At 34.5% G+C, this 20,496-nt stretch overlaps 2 protein-coding genes across 2 annotated transcripts in view; one reads left to right on the top strand and one right to left on the bottom strand.

Annotated features, from left to right (window-relative positions):
- The window catches only part of LOC123708400, a 54,833-nt gene extending 35,925 nt beyond the window's left edge, over positions 1-18,908 (bottom strand). Inside the window, exon 1 of the mRNA XM_045659077.1 lies at positions 18,661-18,908. Within this exon, the coding sequence (XP_045515033.1) occupies positions 18,661-18,908 (248 nt within the window). The remainder of the gene's footprint in view (positions 1-18,660) is intronic.
- On the top strand, positions 909-8,272 carry LOC123708907. Its single transcript, XM_045659914.1, has 4 exons — positions 909-1,138; positions 3,289-3,461; positions 6,061-6,227; positions 7,927-8,272. Exons 1-4 carry the CDS (start codon positions 976-978, stop codon positions 8,120-8,122), a joined length of 699 nt encoding a protein of 232 aa, XP_045515870.1. The 5' UTR covers positions 909-975; the 3' UTR covers positions 8,123-8,272.
- Positions 18,909-20,496: the final 1,588 nt, after the last annotated feature.

Genomic DNA, 20,496 nt, shown 5'->3' with positions numbered 1-20,496 from the left:
TCTCATTTCTATTAAGTAGGTAATCTATTTTATTATCAATAAATAAGTCAGGATTGTTAGCAATTAACGTAAGTTGTACTAGTGTGAAAATTAGACTAAGAAGATTTATTCAAAGCTCCTAAATTCTAAGAATTGAAATCATATAAACAATTCCTTTATATCAAACGGTTTTTCTTTTGTTTTTAAGAGCTGAGCTAATTGAGTTGAATGCGCCGTTTCGTTACCAAATGAGCTGTGGGGGCAGTAAATATTAACGAAGTATTGAATCCAGTTTATTCGTAATGATTGGACGGTTCCGTTTTCGGAAGATTACAAAGAATCTCCGTAGTAGCAATATCTACGTATATGGGATTCTAAGTTCAAAATAATGATGAAGACAATTACGGGCCATTGCCTCCTTAATATACATCTCTTTGTTCTAGATGCGACAGACAGTTCCTTGTGCAGAGGCGGTTTAAGCGCAGAGGAATCAGTGGCATCTCAACGAACAGAAATCCTCGCAGTGAGATCGTAATATCGCCGTGAAGCCTGCGATGTACTCAGTAAATTTCTGAGCTTCTGGAAGGAGATAAGCTTGCTTAATTGGCTTCACGCACAACGTGCCAAATGGGCGTCTTAGTACGGAAAATTAGTCCACACTGTCTTCTCCTTGGAGTATTATCAATTCCTGAAGTTTTATAACCCTAATTAAAATGTTTAGTCAGGCTTGCCTTGCCTTGGATATAAGGCTTGCCAGCTGGAATTGTCAGTAAGTGCTAGCCCGCTGTTCATATGCAAGGAAAATAGTTACATTAAACATTTTTAAGTAGCCTTATGTATTTTTTATATGCAATAAAGTTTGAATTTTTTTCAACTCCCCGCTATAAATAATGTATCAATCGAATCTAATATGTAGGATTCTTAGTTTCAAGCCACATCGAGCACTCAGTATCACTCAGTTCAGGCAGCGATATAGCAGCGTGTTAAAGATTAAAGATGTCTCGCGAATATCCTAAGGTCTGGGGTAAATTCGAACGAAATGTTCAGGGAAAGGCTCTACAATTTGTAATTGAGGATGTCCCTGAAGCAATGTGGGATTCAGCTGTGGAGTTTATGTTGGGTAATTACATTGAGGAGGACGTTTGGTGGTCGACAGCTGGTAAGATTAAATTTTCAATTTCCGGTGTTTCTTTTGTTTACCTTCAGATTTTTATTTAACAAATCGCATTTTATTTAAACTCTAAGGCTAGATATTTATAATAGGATATTAAGCTTCTAGTGGCAAATAAACAAAGAAAGTCGAGAAGAGTTGAAGAGATGTTAGTTAAAGGTAAAAAGTGATATTATGTATATGTAATAACGGAAAATTTGTCTTAATAAAATTATACATTTATTCTTCTGAAGCGTATATAGTGAAATTTTTATTACAGTCAAAATCTGTTATAAAGACATCGACGGGACTACTCATATTTAGTCGTAAAAACCATTGCTATTAAGTACCTACATACAATATAATTCAGCCGGGATTTTTATTTTGGTCAATATATATATAACAATTGTTTTAAACGATGACGTCGTAAACGGTTTTGACTGTATTATATTTAAAAACTACTTATGTAAAGAGAGGCGTTTGATTCTCAACTCTGAGGTGACGACCTCGAGTTCCTCTATGAACCGACAGACTTTCTATTTGTGCGCATAACATGTATTCCTACGATGAAGGAAAATGTAGTAGGTAGGAAAGCTGGTTTTCTTACAAATGACAAATAACTGCTCATACTTGCCTATAAAAGTACTTGAAATAGACGTCTACTCTGCCTCGTTCCAGAGGAGTATTGTCGTAATAGAACGTGAACCTAGAACGTGCGAAACTCATCCCTGAAAGTCCTAGGTTCGAATCCTGTCTAGGCACAAATGGACTTTTATTTCGGTGGTGAAAATCATCATTAGGTATCCGGCATACCTTAGACACAAAACGTCCTCCACGTGTCAGGCACATATGGCTTTACCTACTTTCCTTTTACAAAATATCCTTAAACACATAACGACCTAAGGCCAACATCAAAGGACCCACTAAAGAATTATGTCTCTATTATAACATGAAACAAAACGGCTCATGAAATTAGTACCCAAATTTAATTCATCACAGTATCGTAACATTTAAATAATTCATTCGTGTTTCCAAGTCAAAACTATATGCAAATTACTATACCCCTACAAATTGTTAGTCTATTTGTTTAATGCTTAAATGATGCTAATTACGCAGCCGATAGAAGTTCGCGATCGAATTTGTCTGGTTAATCTCAATTTGTTTAGTAAATTGTGTCGTTATTTCGCTTCACTTAAGCTTAACTCTATGTAAAGTTGTGATAAGGATCTTATGCTATTTACTTGCCTGTTTAATGTCCCTTGCAATATAATACGTGGTGATAGTCTTAACGACAAACGAACATATTTCTCAGTAATTTGCAATATTATTTAAAGTACATATTACTGTTATAGAAAAACGAATCGAGAGAACGATCTAGGCCTCAAATTGTTGTATATGTTTCATGATCAATCTAATAGGCAAGTAGGTCAGCCTTCTGTGACTGAACTTCGACTTTTTGGGTGTAAGGCAAGCCGTTTTCCCCACAATGTTATCCTTCACCGTTCGAGCAATGTTAAATGCGCACATAGAATGAAAGTCCATTGGTCCATCCGGACCAACGACCTTAAGAATGAGAGTCGCACGCTGAAGGCACTAGGCCAACACTGCCCTGTTGTAGAAAACAATAAAATCCCGGGGAACTAAAACAAAACTGCTTATAAAATTGCAAAATTGGTTTGGTAAGTCCATACTAAAACTCTCCGGACTGCCAGGGATAACCAATCAAATTACATGAACATAAACATGTTGTGAAAATACTCGAAATCCACGCGGGCGAAACTATGGCAGTGTGTGTAACTCATAAAGTTATTATTTATTGCATAGATAAAATAAAAAGAATACACAAAAATAACAAACATTAGACACATTGTTTGGTTAAATATAATAACTTGCTTCCTAAATAGACATTACAGAAATATTATTAAATGTGATGCATCTTAGTCTCGCTTAAATAATTTTGATAATTTCTTCAGATCCCCTCGTTTCACGTAAGCAAATTACCTCGTATTATTAAGTACTTTATTACATAAGACATAGGCTTGTCCCTAATTACAAGGAGCCCAAGATGTCAAAGAAAGATAGGAGCATTATTTGAATATCACAAATTGATTTATGAATCCATTATAAGGGCGAATGATTAATGAACGTGACATCGACAGGGACTGCACAAGATCCAGACGCGATTCAGGAGTACCGTGTTCTGTGGAAGTCTATAATTAAACAGAAAATGAGTCTGGCATGTTTTCTTGTTGGGGAAAATGACGAGAAAACTCTTGTGGGTGTTAATATGTGTATGCTGCAGGAAAAAGACCAATTTGTTGAACATAAACCGGTTAGTTTCATTATTTATTTATTCCTAAGTGTACTTACATATTTTTATTCCTGTTTTTGTCAACATAGACGCTAAAAAAATCACTATATATACTAAAAATTCTAATTATATACATTGTTTTAACTGAATGCATGCAACTTATAGTTTACCTACATAATATAACTGAACCATTACGTAGAAGAATAATATTTGACTTGATGGTGTGCAAAATGAACAATATACATCCCTTTGTCAAATTTTCGGTAAAGTAAAATTTGAAATGGTAAGGACACAAAATGAAATTTTCTACCGGTTAGCGATGAGAGGGAATGAAAAAGGACAATAATAACTCGGTTCCCTATTTGCGTTCTTCTCACACCCCTGCCGCGAAAACCCCTACTTCTACAAATTACTACTTAGTAAAGAGTCCATATTCAAAGAAGTTAGACTGTTCATCAATTGCGTAATTCGGGTTTGTACCCCTTGTATGGCAAGAAAACAGAATAGTTTCGTTACAACCGTTTTAGGATTCTAAAGAACGATTTTTATTTTATTCGGTAAACAAAATTTATAGGTATATACATCATAATAATAAATAAAAATGTGTTTATTCATTTGAAAATAATTCAATATAATGTATAAGATTTGGGAACCCTTTTAAGGACAGACCTGTGTCATGTCATGGTTGTATAAAAATATATAATTAATTTAATTTTTTTTTCAAATGTATTTAATATGATAGATTCCTATATAGACACAACCAGTCGTTATAAGGCATTATTTCTGACAGATTCTGCTTATTTATAGAATTTATAAAATTAATAAATTTTCGAAGCTTCCTATTGTGACATTATCAAAGAACAAATCTATAAAGTTACATAATCATGACTTTAATTAAAAGTATTTCATTAAATAAAACAATCCTGAGGATCAATTCAAAATCTTTTAAAAAATTTTTACGATTTCCCAAAATTATTCTTTTTCAATGTATGCCTTTGTATAACTGAGGGTGCGACATGACATCTAAAATTCACAGATTACAGTAAATACTTTATTTAAATTATTTTGATATAACGCTTATAAATTAATGCTTCAGGGCTATTTTACGCAAACAAGATCGTGAATAATAGTAAGTATATAATTATTAATACGCTTGATAGCGCACACTAAAGGTGTTGAACTAATTGATGTAAATCCAATTCTACATATGGTATAGTCATTATTACTAACACTAATCAAAACAACATACTATTTGTAAAGCGCGTGAACATTATGTTTAGTGAAATTGAACATAAACCGTAATATTAAACGCATTTCAAACATTGACCTTAATTTATTAAATTTACACGATTTTAACTATTAGTTAAAATGCATTAGCATACATTCGTATCGTTTTTATACCATAGCGTAACAATTTTCACAGTAAGAGAACATTTTTTTTAAGAGCACTGATGTTTGGCCACAATTCCACCTGATGTTATGTGAGATACATATGTGTACCCTATTGGTGAGTGGTGAGCACGTCTGTCTAGGTGGTGCCTCTTTATCACCACTTAAAGGAACCCATATTATAATATCTAGGGAAGGTGGAACGGGGGAAGAAGTTCCACTCCTTAGCTGTTTATCTAGCAAACAACGAATCATGCAATGCGGCACCTGAGACTGTAATGATGATGGCATTTACTATTCTTAATTTCAAAGCGCGTCCTACGAAGTACTTGTCAAACATAACAATACATAGACCTCGCTAATAAATCTAGTCGCTTTAACGACATCGAAAAACTTGGTCGCTACAGAAGGAAAAACTTAACAAGACAAAAAGCGCCACCTGGCATCGATTCAGCAACTAAACTTTTCAACCACAAAAAGCTTATTTCTTCGGGACTCAAGCCAACAATTTAAGACGTGAAAGTATTTGAAATTGTTCGAATACTTACTGTTTAGTGTAAGAAATACAATAATATATATAGGGTCCATTGCCTTAGTTCTTTTGTTTAGTTTTAGAGATTCTGCGTTTTTAGTCTGAAACACGAAAAAGTTTTAGGCACCGAGCTGCCCCACTGTATCGTTCCCGGGAATTCGTATTTTGTACAAAATATACTAAGAAGCTTAGCAGAAGTCAAATGTTCTACAATCTCCGAAAACATATCCACAATTTACGGTTTAATTTGTTTTTTCTGAAATAAAAAGTTGTATGTTTTTATCATAATTGTATATTCAAAGTGTAGACTACACTTACGTACACAACATTGTATTCTAATTGAAGAGTACTAGACTGCGGAACAATATAAATCTGTATGCTCTTAAAATTATATGGCGTGTGTGACTTTTGTAACATAGTAATTGTAATGCATAGATCAGCTTGTAGACACTGTTAAAAAATTTCATTTCCAAGTTGTTTTAATAATTGTTATTCTGATACAGTAGTCTTAGTCGCGTTAACTGTATGGTTTAAACTAACTTTTAACTGCATTGACTACTCTTTCAAAATTTCCTTACAATGAAACTTGCAAAACAAAACATTTTACACCTTTTAAGATTTATAATAATCAAACATAACGGTTATATAATACTATATTATAACATACAAAAATAAATAAATATATATATCATTTCACAGCCAAAAACGAAAGCGGGTCTGCTGTCGTTACGAATGTTTGCCGAAGCCATGAAAGTAAATGCAATTTATGACAAATACAATGTCACCTCATACCTTATGGGAGCTGGGCTCTCCATAGCCCCAGAGTACAGGCGCCTTGGTATTTCTGTTGAACTACTCAAGTGTAGGTAAGTAAATTTAATTCCCTAATAATTTAGCCAATGACGTGTAAAGAGACATAAAGCAACAAATAAAAAGAAACCCCTTCATATGAAAATCAGCCTTATCCTGTAACTTCGAATGGCGTCAGGGATACCAATCCCGAAGTATTTGTAAGCAAAAACCATGTAATTCTCAAAATTCGTAGCCCAGATGTCGCACCTAGCTCGTGCGGTAAAAAAACTCGTTATTATAGTCAGTCTCACTGCCAGTTGCTTATTGGTAGTTATAGAATAAGGGGGCTGTATGGAGTTTTAAGAACATATATTTATACTAGCCGATCCGACGTTGTCCTGTACAATACGTCTAACGAACATTTATCAATAAATGTAAATTATTCTTAATTCCACTTAAATACACATAACATTTCAAATCAAAATCTGACCAGCCGAATTTAATTAGGAACACATGCACAAAAGATTTATATATAACTTATATAAATGTTTATTTGCTGTATAGATAAATAACTGACTGCAGCGCCATCTTCCGGGCTGATTTGTGAATCTAAATCATCCAGGCCGCTACCCCATACTAAAAAAAATCATTGTAATCGCTCGAGTTGTTTAATAGAAATTCTAAAACATGTACACGTACAATAGAATTATACACATATAAGGATATACGAGTATATGCTCAACTACTTAACTGCTAATAAACTTATATCGACAACTAATGTCTGTATCTTAAAGCCATAACCCAAATAGATTTTAACTTTGGAACTTTTGGAATTAAATTCTGTAAAGCCTATGTCCTTATCTATCTATCTATAGTGTCTATCTTCTACTTAAATAAATAATTTTACTGTTAACCCTAATCTGTAAAAATCCTATACGGCCAACTTTTACACTCTGCCTTTATGAATGAATAAAAGACCTGTTTAACTTCGTTATTTATAGTCTGTATAATTTTTTTTGCTGAAGAGATCTTTCCATAGCTTTAGTATATTTTAGGAAAGGGTATATTTTTTTAAAGATGAGGTACATCCCAAAATTAAATAAATTTTAATTATTCGAAACAATGGCACAACTCTCAAACCCCATTTTAAATACAGCAGATATAGTTGAAATTTCAAACAAAATACCTAATGTGTATTTTAACGAGTTTGTTGCCGTGGAGAATACCTTGAAAAGTTGACATGGCAACATTTAAATAAATGTTTGTGTTTTGTAGTACCAGTTCCTGTCGTGTTCTGACGATTTTATTAAATTAATAGTACTGAGACAATAACATTTATGAATAGTTTCTCTACCGAATTCATTCATTTAATATAGAGATATTTATTCCCCGGTTATTATTTTTCGTGAAAAAATATCCGCTCAATGTCTGGGCTTAAGATTAATTATTATGCTGTTATTATAATAATATTATTATTGTGGCTTAAATTAAGATAAACACTGATCGTGTGGTAAAAATATGACCTTTTAACTTATCTCATTTCAGCTTATCATGTAGTTAATTAGGTTTGAAACAAAGCTATAAGAATGTATGATTTTTATTATATTATCTTAAATATTAATAAAAAAAATACTTTCCAACTTAATCCTAACCTCGGATTTCTGTAACTCATTATATCGAGAACAAGAAACGACACAATCTATTGATTTAATTTTTGTTGATAACTATGAAAACAACAAAGCAAAAACTAACCAATCTTGATCCTATTTTTAGAATGATGCTGACAAAGGCAATAGATCAGACTGTAACCGGAGGTATATTCACAAGTATATCAGCTCAAAAGGCAGCGGAAAAGGCTGGGATGGAATGTCTATACGAAACCTCGTATAAGGAGTTCGGTGTACAGTGCGAAATCGATTTTAACACAGACACCGAGTACTTGAAGATTTTCGGTAAGAGATTCGAATAAAGAAACGTAAACGAAAATCTTCGAGGGTTTTAGTATTCAGTTTACGACGTCATAATAATACAGATTGTAAACGCACTTCAAGATTAATGGCTTTGGACATTGTATATCTTTTGTCTTGTAATATTATATAAATATAAACCTTTTTAGTAAGCATTTGTTTCAATACTGGCAATTATTCATTTTACAGTAACTCAATGTAAGTCACCTAAGATCCTTTTAAAACTGTAAATTTTAATATGTTAGCCTAGTGGCTTCAGTGTGCGGCTCTCATCGCTGATGTCGTAGGTTCGATCCACGGCTGTGCACCAATGAAGTTTCTGTCTATATGCGCATGTAAGATTCGCTCGAACGGTGAAGGAAACATAGGGAGGAAACCGTTTCCTTGGTCGATGGCGTGTCAGGCACAGAAGACTTGATCAACCTTCTACTACTTGCCTATTAGATTGACAAATGATCATGAAACAGATACAGAAATTTGGCTATGACCTAAAAAACGTTGCAGCGCCAATGATTTGTTCAATTTTATGGAAACGATTGATTTAGTTTTATCGAACACATGTTTCGGTTTGTTTGACTGAGCCAGAGTCTAAAACAAATCACGATCAATCGATCGATCGATATTAATAATAATAATTCTATTAATTGCTGAAAATTGGTTACAACATAAACTCCAGGCTCGTGATGTAGTGAGAACTGTATTTCAAGAGCCTGTGTCTCCCCACTCCACCAGTTACTGTATGGACATTACATTAATGAAACGCCCTATCGCTTCGTTTGGTCTGTTTTTTTAATAGAACTAAAGTTTTCAATATTGATTGTATCGAAATTGGTAAAGCAAAATAGTAGTTGATTTGATCTCAAGCGCATGAATGTTACATGTTTATGAATAAAATAAGCCTACAATGAACTTAATAGCGACCTGTACTATACTGTACTGGAAAAGTTTGTAAAGTGATTTCGGAAAACCTCGGCCTTGTATCCATGGACGGTAGTATCACTTAACATTAGGTGAGCCGTATACTTTTTATATAAAAAAGACTATAAGTCTAAGTCAGTAAGAGCTTTAATTGGACTGAGGCTAAAGACCAATCATATTTAAGTGTTTCGTTTTGTCATTGTCCTAACTACGACGATATAGACAAACACTTTAAATATTAACTGCTCCTTTCTACGTGAGAAACATCGATCTCCACCACGACCTGGAGCTCCCAACCATAGACCAATGGATGAAGTTGGCGTCGAAACGCCACTTCGACAAGGCTTAACATCATCCCAACCCGTTGGTGCGTTAAAGCATCAATTACTACCCCTTCCCGACAAAAAAGTCACGCATTAGGCCCTGACAAGTCCTCATGGATCCGAATGATCCAATCAAATCGCGTGCGGCAAATAATAATAGTCAAAAACAGATTAGTTAGTAATTAACAGTCGCGGGGAAAATTCAGGCAGAGCTTGCTAAAACAGGCCCTTAAGGCCAACAGCGAGATACCATTAAAAAACATTACTGACATTCAATATTCAATTACCTAGATATACAGTAATAGGTATTATAAGTAGGTATGTAATAATTAATTCTCCGAGGATTATACCAAATCATTTATCGCAATTAGACAATGATATCCACAAGAGATTCGAATAATACGGTCCGCAGTGATTAGTGCGTGACACGCATAGCATAGAGTTCTTAAGGTATTTGCGTTTAATTACCGAGCCTGAATGCCAAAAGGGTCTGTAAATCTCCAATTTCCACTGAAAATGGCTGGTAGTTCCATTCCCATTACTTTACATTGGGTAACTTAACTTAAATCGAGGCTCATAATGTTTTGAATAATATGCTCGTTACGCGTAACTACTGTAATACCTTCCGCCCTATTTTTACTAACGTAGGTTTTGACTTGCGTGTGTATGTCGTTTAAATGAAGATGGCTTCCCATCTTGTAGTGAGACTGTAAGGACGATCGGTGGTCCATAACGCCCCAGAGGAGGGCCTTTTGGGATACGAAACCGTGGTACACCGCTCTGGAGATGGGTGATTGACATTATCAAAACTTCTGGCTTATGGTTATTGTATACTAATTAGAAATAATGGTAACAAATTTAAAAAGTTCCCTGTGGAAGTGTACCCTTAATGCAGGCAGCATTTCCTCTTTTTCGATAAGTATTCGCTGAACGATGAAAGCACCAGCTCTGGGGTCACCAGTATTATCTGCCAGGCACCTATTTAAATCTTTAATTAGCGCCTGTGCCCTGTGCCTGGTCTAAGTTTTTTTCTACTCCAAAGTGAACAAAAACACAGACTTGAACATTTGTATTTTTATTATAATACCTGCTCTGCGGAAGATAATAAAAATAAATTTGCCAGCAAAAAAATAAATTATCTCATTAGAAATTAGATATTATTTAGTACCTACAAATTAGAGTATTTGTCTTTTAAAAATTACAATAGGATTAAGTTTACTTTGATTTTTCAAGAAATAAAAGGCTTTCACAAAGAATTGTTCTAAAGCCATTGAAACACAATTTCTTTGAAGAATAAAGGCTTGAGTATATACTTCGATACGTCCTCGATTTAGATAAATTATACGAAATTGAATTGTCAGTCGTAGTATTGGGAAAGAAATAACTCATGAACAATGAGAAAGGTTAGGCTAACAATAACGTAACCCTTAACTGTTTTAAGCCCAGCTGACTTTTTTATGTCATTATCTCTAAGCAAGAGTTTATGATACCCCTCTTACGAATTTCGACTAAAATAACTACAGAAGTCAGAGACATATAAGTTGACGTTCTGCGTTCCGCAAATTCACTAGTCCGGTTTGAAGATTGCATTCACTGAGATGGAAGACATCAAGACAGACAAAATCCATACTGATACATTATAATTTATAGCAACTATAATATTACAAATACAATTTGTTATTTAAATAAAACCTATTGTTAGGTTAGGTTATATTTTTTTGGTTTTCTTCCGCAGCTCCCAATTCGGGCGACGTATTTCTAAATCGTTACTAAGTTTAAAATCGGTGCTGAGACATCCTTTATATACAAACACAAGGACTTCACAGGATCAGCACGTTTAAAAATGAGTATAATCTATAAATAAGAATGCATATCTATTTTTTTGTTCTTTTCAATTTTCTTGGACCGCATTACGCGTAAACGGATGAAACATTTTCGCTAATTCTTTACGCTGTTTAAGGTAAAGAAAAGGTTTTTACCAAAGAAGAAATATGAAAGTTTAGTGGCATGTAGGATAATATTATAAAACTTAACCGCGATATTATTTTTACTTAAATACAAATTCAATATTTAAAGAATGTCTGTTCGGTCAGCTAGTTAATGAAATATGGAAATATCGAATCAATTACAAAAATACTTCTTAGAAAAATGTACCAGAAAGCGACGGCTTATGACTCCTTATGACAAATATAATTTTTATGCGGTTAGTAGGTTTGTAACGATGTTGTACAAACAAAAGTCCTAAATTAGTTAGTAATAATAAGTTGAAACTGGAAATAAATGTATTTTTCCAATCGAAGTTCCAGGCACATACACTGTTCGGGGTATTTGTTGTGTTTCCCCGAGGGAGTCGGTACGGAATAGATTTAAGGAACTAAATATTATGACATTATCCGGTCAATATATTCTTGAAGCCTTGTTGTATGTACAAAAAAACTTTAACGATTATAAAACAAATGGTGACTTTCACCAGTATAATACGCGTAATAGTAATTTGAGTGTGCGACCAACCAGGCTCCAGAAGATAAACCACTCCTTATATGGAAATTGTATTCGTTTTTACAACAAACTCCCAAGCGAAATTAGAGAACTGTCACTTAATAAATTCAAAGCCCTTGTTAAAAGCAAATTAATTAATAAAGCCTTTTATAAATGTGACGAATACCTAAACGATCCTAATCCTTGGGATTGATTTGCTCCAGTTCAAACAATTTGTATTAAAATTTTGGCGATTGAAAAGAGTGGCGGAAAGTGTCTTGCCAGTTCTTCTTACCCGCTCTACGCCCTTGACTCGCGAACTGGTTGTAAATGTAAATTTACAGTTAATTTAATTTGTTTTTCTTGACGTTCATAAGTGTACATGTTTACCTATAGGCATAAAGATATTTTGATTTGATTTGATCTGTTCATATTGTTACGAAGACTGCAATGTTTCTAGATTTTTCCACTAGTTAGAGAACTTTTCAGCAGGCTGTAATATGATTTCTGACCGTTTCAGGAGAGGGTCAATCACATATTAGAAAATTGTAATTTCCATAATGTTACCCTAGTTTTCAGGAAGCTGAAACCTTTTTTCAGTCAGTCAGAACATGTGTAGTCGAGTGGTGCAGTTTTCAGGCCTAGGTATACCCCTTTGATGATGGAATATTCTAGACCAAACTTTCTAGGTGTGAGACAAGGACGAAATAATACGAGAGAGAGAGAGAGAGAAGATCAGAACTTTCTCGAAACTAGACTGAGCACTCTTGAACGCCGTACGACAAGGACGGAGTAACGTGCGAAAGAGACAAAGAGTGCGGACGTTCTAGAATTGTGCAATCGCTACTCAGTAGCAAGCCCACCTAGAGAGTTCTCGAATATTGTTTAGAATTATTCCCAGGGATATATAAGCGAGCCGAAACACGACTAGTGACCTTTAGTTTTGAATGCGATAACAAGAGAGAAACACCGAATCGATAAAGTGCGTATAAAGTGAATACAAGTTATAAAGTACTGTGTGAAGTGTGCATAAGTGAAGTATTAAGTGATTGTTTTTGTGTGCTATAAGTGCATTTCTGCAATTAATTTGTGCTCATAAATTCCTCATTGATTTTTCAAGAAATAAACCCTTGAGTAAATCCACGGCATTTTCTATCCGATCCCCTAGCTCATAACAATATAATACAGGTACTGCGTGTGACACACGAGGCCACAAAGATAAGATTGAAATTGATAAAGTTTATTAAACGTCATTTTCCCTCGTTGTCTCATATTTCATTGAGAATTGTTAGTTATAGCTGGCTTAACCCTGTACCAGCTCTTGCAAGGTATAATGCGAAGTTCATGTTATCAAACTGAATAACTGAGCATTTCAAGAGATTAATAGTGTAGACATGGAATATTTATTTATTTATTTATTTTTCAGTCGAGTTTTTCAAATAATTTATTGTGAAACCAAGTAGAATATTTTAGTACTTAACAGACATATAAAATATAGCAAAAGACGAGTTTACTAGTCAGAATTTAAAAGCATTTTTTCCTAGAGCTGTAGCCCAGGTTGCCCTCCGCTAAATCCAAATTTTTGTTAATTCAATTAAGAGTTTTCCATATTTATTATTGTTTCTACAACCAACGAATCTTAATTTAGGAATTGTAAATTGCATAGTTGCATACAATTACTATCTTGATAACTTAATATGCAAATTGTATCGTATGCTACGTTTTCAAAACCAATATATTCAGAATTTTCTCATAGTTCAATCTTAGCTAGTCATTTTTTACACAATAAAGAACTAACAATATATCATTTTGGTCGTCGTAAAAAAGGATATCTTTTACATGGGATACTAGTAATTATATATATGTGTGTTAAATTGCTTTATACCCTCTAAACTAGTCATTGTATTAAAAGTACGTAGTAACTGTAGAAATAATTTCAAAAAGAAAATGCCGCTTGGCATCGAAAGAGACGATGGCAAGTGGATGGGATGTGGTTGATCCCTTGGAAAGTGGAACGGGCTTTAGTATTGGGTGCTACGTGTGTGACACGATTACCCCGTCCCACCTCCTTCGGACAAGTAAGAAATCTGGAGCGGCAGAAAATAATAAACGGTACTAATATTTATAAGAGTCTTTCCTCTAAATTCGGTTTTGGCGCCTTTGGAGTAGAGACTCTTGGGCCGTGAGGTTCAAGAGCACAGGTGCTTATTAAAGATTAAAGTTGGCGCCTGGTAGATAGTAGCGGTGACACCAGAGCTGGTGTTTTCCTTGCTCAACGAATAAGTATCGCAGTACAGCGAGGAAATGTTGCCAGCGTTGAAAGTACAGCCACGGGGATCAAATTAAAAAAAAATTGTATTATTACTATAGTTAAGTAACTTCTTATATATACTATAATGTTATCTGTTAGGAAAATCCGTTTATCAAAACTAACGAACGCTGTGAAATTAATGGAATAGTTAGTGAGTGGAAAATTGTTATTGATATATGATTGATATATGAAAGAAATTTTCAATTCTGTTTTCAAATATTTTCTATTACATAAATACTTTTAAAGGCTCTTAGGGCAGAACAGCAATCCCCCCTATAACGTGGTTTCAGTCCGATTTCCGTCACTAATATAACGCGTAGATTTAGTTTTGTTATAGGAGGCATACGGGTTGGAAGCTCATCTGATGATAAGAGATAAGTGCTCGTGCACATTGCCAGAAGGCGAACAAGTGCGTAGCCGGTTAAGAATTAGAAGGATTCTCTAGTTAAATTTCTGCAGTGTGAAATTTATAATGATTTGTCAAGTCCATAATAAGTTTTGCATACCTTTGCGCCGGATTCAAGTGTGTTGTTTTAAAATTAAACAAAATTGTATTGAATTCGCCTTCCTAGTTTTTTAATTGTTCAAGAAAAAAGGCTTTTCGAGAATAGTCCTATAACGGTTCAAGTTTACCGTGTGTAGTGTACACGTATTGAATCAGGTCAATTGAAGTAATTATGCCAATACCAATGCCTCCTGAAACACGGAGTTTTCTAAAGCCTTGTCATTGATGTTATCTATAACTGGCGTTAGGCCTTTCAGCTCAGAAGGGAGATGACAAAAAATTCGAAAACATTAACTGTTCAAACATCCAAAGCCCGAAAATAAGATATCGCCACTCTGAATTGTCTATAATCGAGAAAGGAAAAGAGGAAGACAAAGCAAGAGATGTACAGACGATATAAACAGAATAGGACAACAACTTGGACAAGAAGAGCTAACATTAGATAAGATTTGAAGCAGTTTTTGCCACGCACCACCACTATGTGGAACCAGCTGCCCACTGAAGTATTTCCGAACCAATTCGACTTAGGGTCCTTCAAGAAAAGAGCGTACCAATTCTTAAAAGGCCGGCTACGCACATGCGAGCCTTCTGGCAATGTGAGTGTCCGTGGGCAGCGGTATCGCTTAACATCAGCCTCTTGCCCGTTTGTCTCCTATTATATAAAAAAAAGCTGGAAGAGGCATATGTGTCACAGGAAATACTGATCACCAAAACCGCACATTTGATTAGATATAGTTAGGTTATGTAACTAAAACATTGTTTAGATATATTGAACTGACGCCTAGGTCAGCAATAAACGCTTCATAATAATAATACAAAATTACTGGAAATAAAAATTGTTTGACGTTATAGACAATGTTCACAGCTTGGATATTATATCTTAATTAATTAGTCAACTTCGACTTAGTGGCGAAATTAGTTGGAGTTGGAAAGTACACGAAAATATATCATTTTATAGTTTATCGTAAATATTCATAAATTCAGACAGACCGATTAGAGAAATATTCGCATTTGAAACCATCTATTGGGACGTTACAATTTCTTTTGAGGTAATTATTGCTTCACTGAATTTAACCCAGAACCTTTCCAACGGATTGAACATATATTTGACCCAATTGGGTAACGTTTTTCGTTTATTTATTATTACATATATAGAACTGTTGTAAAGCACATATATCAGAAGTTAAACTTCTGTGACAAACTATTTTAAAGTCTTGTTCATTAATAAAAAACTAGAACTTTAAATTTCCGAGACTTAGAGACAGGAAAAAGGAAGGTATGTTAGGAATTTAATGAATTTAATTGTCATTAAAATATTAAAAGTATCGATAATCAATACAATTTATAAATTTATTTATTTATTGAATAATTTCTTCGATATTTATATTATTGGACGGGTTTTCTATTGGTATTGTTGTGACAAAAGCGTTATGATAAGTTAAATATGAAATATAAGTTCGTGTTTCAACGTTGTTTAAATATCTTGTAAAAATAGCATCTATTGTCGTTCTACTCTCGCTTAATGGCTATTTGCTTCATGCTACGCTTGCTCTTTCTCACTCTCTCTCAATCGGTCTCAATCGTTCTCTGTCTTTTCTTCGACAAAAACACTGCACATATTCGTGACGTAGTATTATTATTATTGCGTTTCATCCATACAATTTTTAGCCTCATGCGCTTAACGTAGTTTCACATCAAAAACTTAGAATATGAACCGGAAAATATCAATGAAAATGAAATGTCGATCGCGTGATTGGTAAATCAGTTGACTGTTATGTCCCGCGCTGTGTACGATGCGCAAACTTTCCCCCACTCCCTTGTTTAATGCTAAAGAAGTTTGCCGGTATCTGTATAATAATTTGAAACGTTTCTATACCAATTATACAAACTGCCGAACATTGAACCATAAATACTACAAACAATTACTTTACAGTTCATATTTTTATGCTAATAAAATCGTTAATATTAATGTGATCTCAATGATTTCGCAAATACTATACTGATACTCTTATAATATTTTCATGCATACCCCGAGAATCAGTTTCCGTAACAAAGAGATGAGGAATATTTAATGCGACAAATACAAAGGCAAATGGATTCGCCCGCATATTATGTTAGCTGAAATTGAATAACAATGTGCATTATAAATCAATTTCTAGAGGAAAATAGCCCGATCTGTAGACGTGTTTTACTTACATAAAAAAGGAGTAGTTTTTATTTCATGTTACCAGCATGTGTGCTAAATTTCGTAAGTATGTTTAGCGACCACCTTTTCTACAATCAGTGTGATGTAGTCATTATCAACGTGGTAACAAAGTTCATCCAACTGCTAAGGATATGTTAAACAACTTCTCGACCTAAGCCTGGAGACTTCGGGCCAACCAGTTAGACTAATCGACCCCTAAGGTCGGATAATAATTATGTTTGTCCATGAACTTCTCGCAAAACCTAGAGAGATGATAATTCGATTAGATAAGGGAAGAGATCGCTTATTGACGATAAAGCCGTGTAATTTAAAATCAGCATGTTTTTAAGTTTATTATTTTAATTTTTAAGTTCTGGTTTATCTCGTTGAACGGCAAATTAAGCCAACTAGCTTAATTAGCCGTTCAATTAACAGCCTAGCCTTTTAACTAAACAGCGTCGTTTAACTAACGGCCTGAAAGTTATCCAGCCGTAGCGTTTGTTACAGCATTTAATAAACATGTTGGCTATTGCTTTGTCCATTCGTACGATAGAGTGACCATGTGGCAGTAATAAAAAAGATGACAATCTGACATAAAAAAAATCTATAAAAATTAATATATTGAGTCAGTCACGACTAAATTCACATCGCAATTGTCAATAATTTCTTCCATTTTACTTGTTGTTTTTCATTAAACTTTGGAAGACATAATTAAAGTTGTGGTTGGCGGATCCATATTGACAGTATGAAGAATTTCCACGCTAGTTGCTAGGTGGCAGAAAGTGGAACTAAATTTTAATTTTACAGTCAACAGGCTAGGCAAGTAATGAAATGTCATCGATCTAAGCCATATGCCTATCTGTTTCATCAACTGGCTGAGAATCTTTGAGGCCGCTAGTTAAACAGCGATGTTTAGTTAAGAGGCTAGACTGTTTATTGACCAACTAAGAGATTGGAAGGAGTATAACCCAAGAGTTTTCAGCGACAGTGAACAGAGATAGAACGGGACAATTCGACTCCAATCATTATTGTAAATCTATTGAATCAGACTAACTATACAATTTTAGTAAACTTAATGGTTAGTAATTTAAAAAAATACTAATACAAACGTCACGGTTCTTTCAGATACTAAGCAGCACGTACATATTATTGTATGTTGAGTGTGATACTGTTAAGATATTCCCAAGATGTGCTAAATCATTACAAATAGATTGATAGATATGATTGATTGATTTTGTATTCCCGACGCCAACGAATTACTGTGTTTGGCTAACGTTTCATTCCATTTAGGGGCGTCAATCTATATCTCCAAATGTATGGATTCTGAGATTGTTAAGCAATCTAGATATAAACTCACAAAACACATTTAAAAAAATACGATTTCGATTCTACAGAGTAATTAGTAAACGAATCTTGATATCGTGCACTCAACTGTACAATTATATCAACTCTCATATACATAAACTTCTATATAATAATACATAAAGACTTATACGACTTGTGTTTGATTAGTTGTATACTAACACTACTCTTTCTTTAAAAAAAACTGTTGTAAACGGAATGTATGTATGTACTATGTACCACGGAATAGTTGAAATAAATTATTATTATATAATAATGAACTAGTTAAGACATAAGTTAAATATCAAAGAAATATATTGTAATTTTTTATAGTTTTGTCAAGTATTCGTGGCGATGCAATCTCTAATAGTATCAACGCATTTGTGTTGTAAATATAAGCTCCCCCGTCAGCTAGGTTTACTTTATTTAAGCAATATACGGAATAATTTAATTGATTTAGATTACATTAAAAATCTTACCTTTCATCTTCCGGTAATTCGATATACAGCGGCAGCAAAGACACGTTGCGCAAGTAATTGCCAGCGAGGAATTTGTGCGACAATTCCGCCAGGGTGCGGTTGAAAGCGCCCACGGCGGCGGCGGCCGAAGGCGGCGCGGCGATGCCCACGTAAAATGTAGGTCGAGCATCTCCGTTCAGCACGCGGAGCCTCCGCGCGCCGGAAGTCGCTAGCAGCGCGAGCACGGCAGCAAGCAGCGCCACGCGCATAGCGCCCGCAGGCCTCACCGCGCCCGCCCCGCCCGCGCCCCGCGCCCCGCCATGCCCGCCTCAACACCATCCACCTTAGCGAACCGCCCCGCCCGCCCTATCTACCATCACGTATTGAAGTTCGATCACTTTGTTTAAAAGGAACACCTGAAATAAAAACATTATATTAGGTTCTAAATTCAAAAGAATCACTCATATTGTCCCCGGGAATGAAATGTTTTGTAATGAAAATTTTTTGTAAGCGTTCACAAATTACTACACACAAACACCTCTATAGAATATTAGTGTAGTTAACGAACTTATTGTACTTGATTCGGAGAATGTTCTATTTCTTTTGTTCTTTACACTTGGAAGGCAAACCTTCAGCATGCACTAATTACAGACTTTAGTAGTTCCTTCAATTCCTCCTTCCTATTCCTTTTTTACGCCACTGTAAAATATAGGTCAATTATAAATAGTTTTATTGCATTCCTAAATATTCAGAATATCTTCAATGAATGATTAACTTGCTTTATGAAATTAAATTTATGTTCATTCTCGTTTATAATATTTAGTTACATGAAATAGTGTTGGTAGTCTGATGTTTAAGTATTTATTTTATAATCCTACATCTAGCAAAAATTATGTACAATAACTAACAATTGTACTAAAAATATAGCCAGAGGGATTACATAATACCAACAAAAAAGTTCAAAATTTTCAAAAGGGAACGAACAATAAAAATTATTCACTACATTTAACTAAGACTTTTTTGGGTGTTTTGATGGTGTAAAAGTGGGGGTAAGTACGCGTGTATGTGGGGTATGCTCATGCATGTGATGAGATGATGATGCAGGTGATTTTGCGGTATGGATATTCTTAATAGTCGTTTCAACCATATTCCGCAAGAGGTTAAACAAGTTAAGGCTTAAATATTGGTCGTTGCATATCCGGGCTGCGCGATACAAAACTGAGGTTTTTGCACAGTGAATGAAAAATAAAAATGAAACAAAGCACGATTACGAGTCTTGTATGCAGAAACATGGAACGGCAATTTTTCTAAACGTGAGTTGCAACTAATTTTATTTGAGATAATGTCATGTAGTAGCAATAAGTCGTACTGTTTTCGAGAGTCTAAAGTATCAATTTTAAAATGATCACACATCTTTATAGTTTTTATAGAACAGGGGGCAACGGCAGTTGGACACTCAATACCAGAGGGCTCGCGAGTGTGTTGCCATCCTAACCTACGCTGACCCTAAGTTGAATTGGTTCTAAAATACTTCAGTGGGCAGCTGGTTTCACATAGCGGTGCTGTGCGTCAAAAATTGAAAAACGCTCAGTCGTGAAATGCCGGACCATAATAATTACAAAGGATATTCATTTATTCTTTATTTATTGTTAAGTATATTTTTTATCATCAGTGTTTCCTTTTGTTTGTTGTATTTTGAACAAACTACTGTTTGTTCTAGAATTATCAGAAACTTCAAGCTCAAATTAAGGATCTAAAATAGGTTATTTATGTATGAAAAAGAACTACAGCGTTTTCGCTAGTCTTCACTCCTTTAAGCTCTTAAAATGAACCATAATAGAACCCTTTAATTATACC

This window comes from Pieris brassicae, chromosome 4 (genome assembly GCF_905147105.1).
Source record: "Pieris brassicae chromosome 4, ilPieBrab1.1, whole genome shotgun sequence".
NCBI lineage: Eukaryota > Metazoa > Arthropoda > Insecta > Lepidoptera > Pieridae > Pieris > Pieris brassicae.
The sequence above is the reverse complement of the archived record's forward strand: the minus strand, read 5'-3'. Positions and strand labels throughout refer to the sequence as shown.

Excerpts from the sequence above, each read along its gene's own strand:
- LOC123708907 (XM_045659914.1), top strand. The coding sequence starts at position 976 with ATGTCTCGCGAATATCCTAAGGTCTGGGGTAAATTCGAACGAAATGTT. Across the intron at positions 3,462-6,060 it reads AATTTGTTGAACATAAACCG|CCAAAAACGAAAGCGGGTCT; the intron begins GTTAGTTTCATT and ends ATCATTTCACAG. Across the intron at positions 6,228-7,926 it reads GTTGAACTACTCAAGTGTAG|AATGATGCTGACAAAGGCAA; the intron begins GTAAGTAAATTT and ends TCCTATTTTTAG.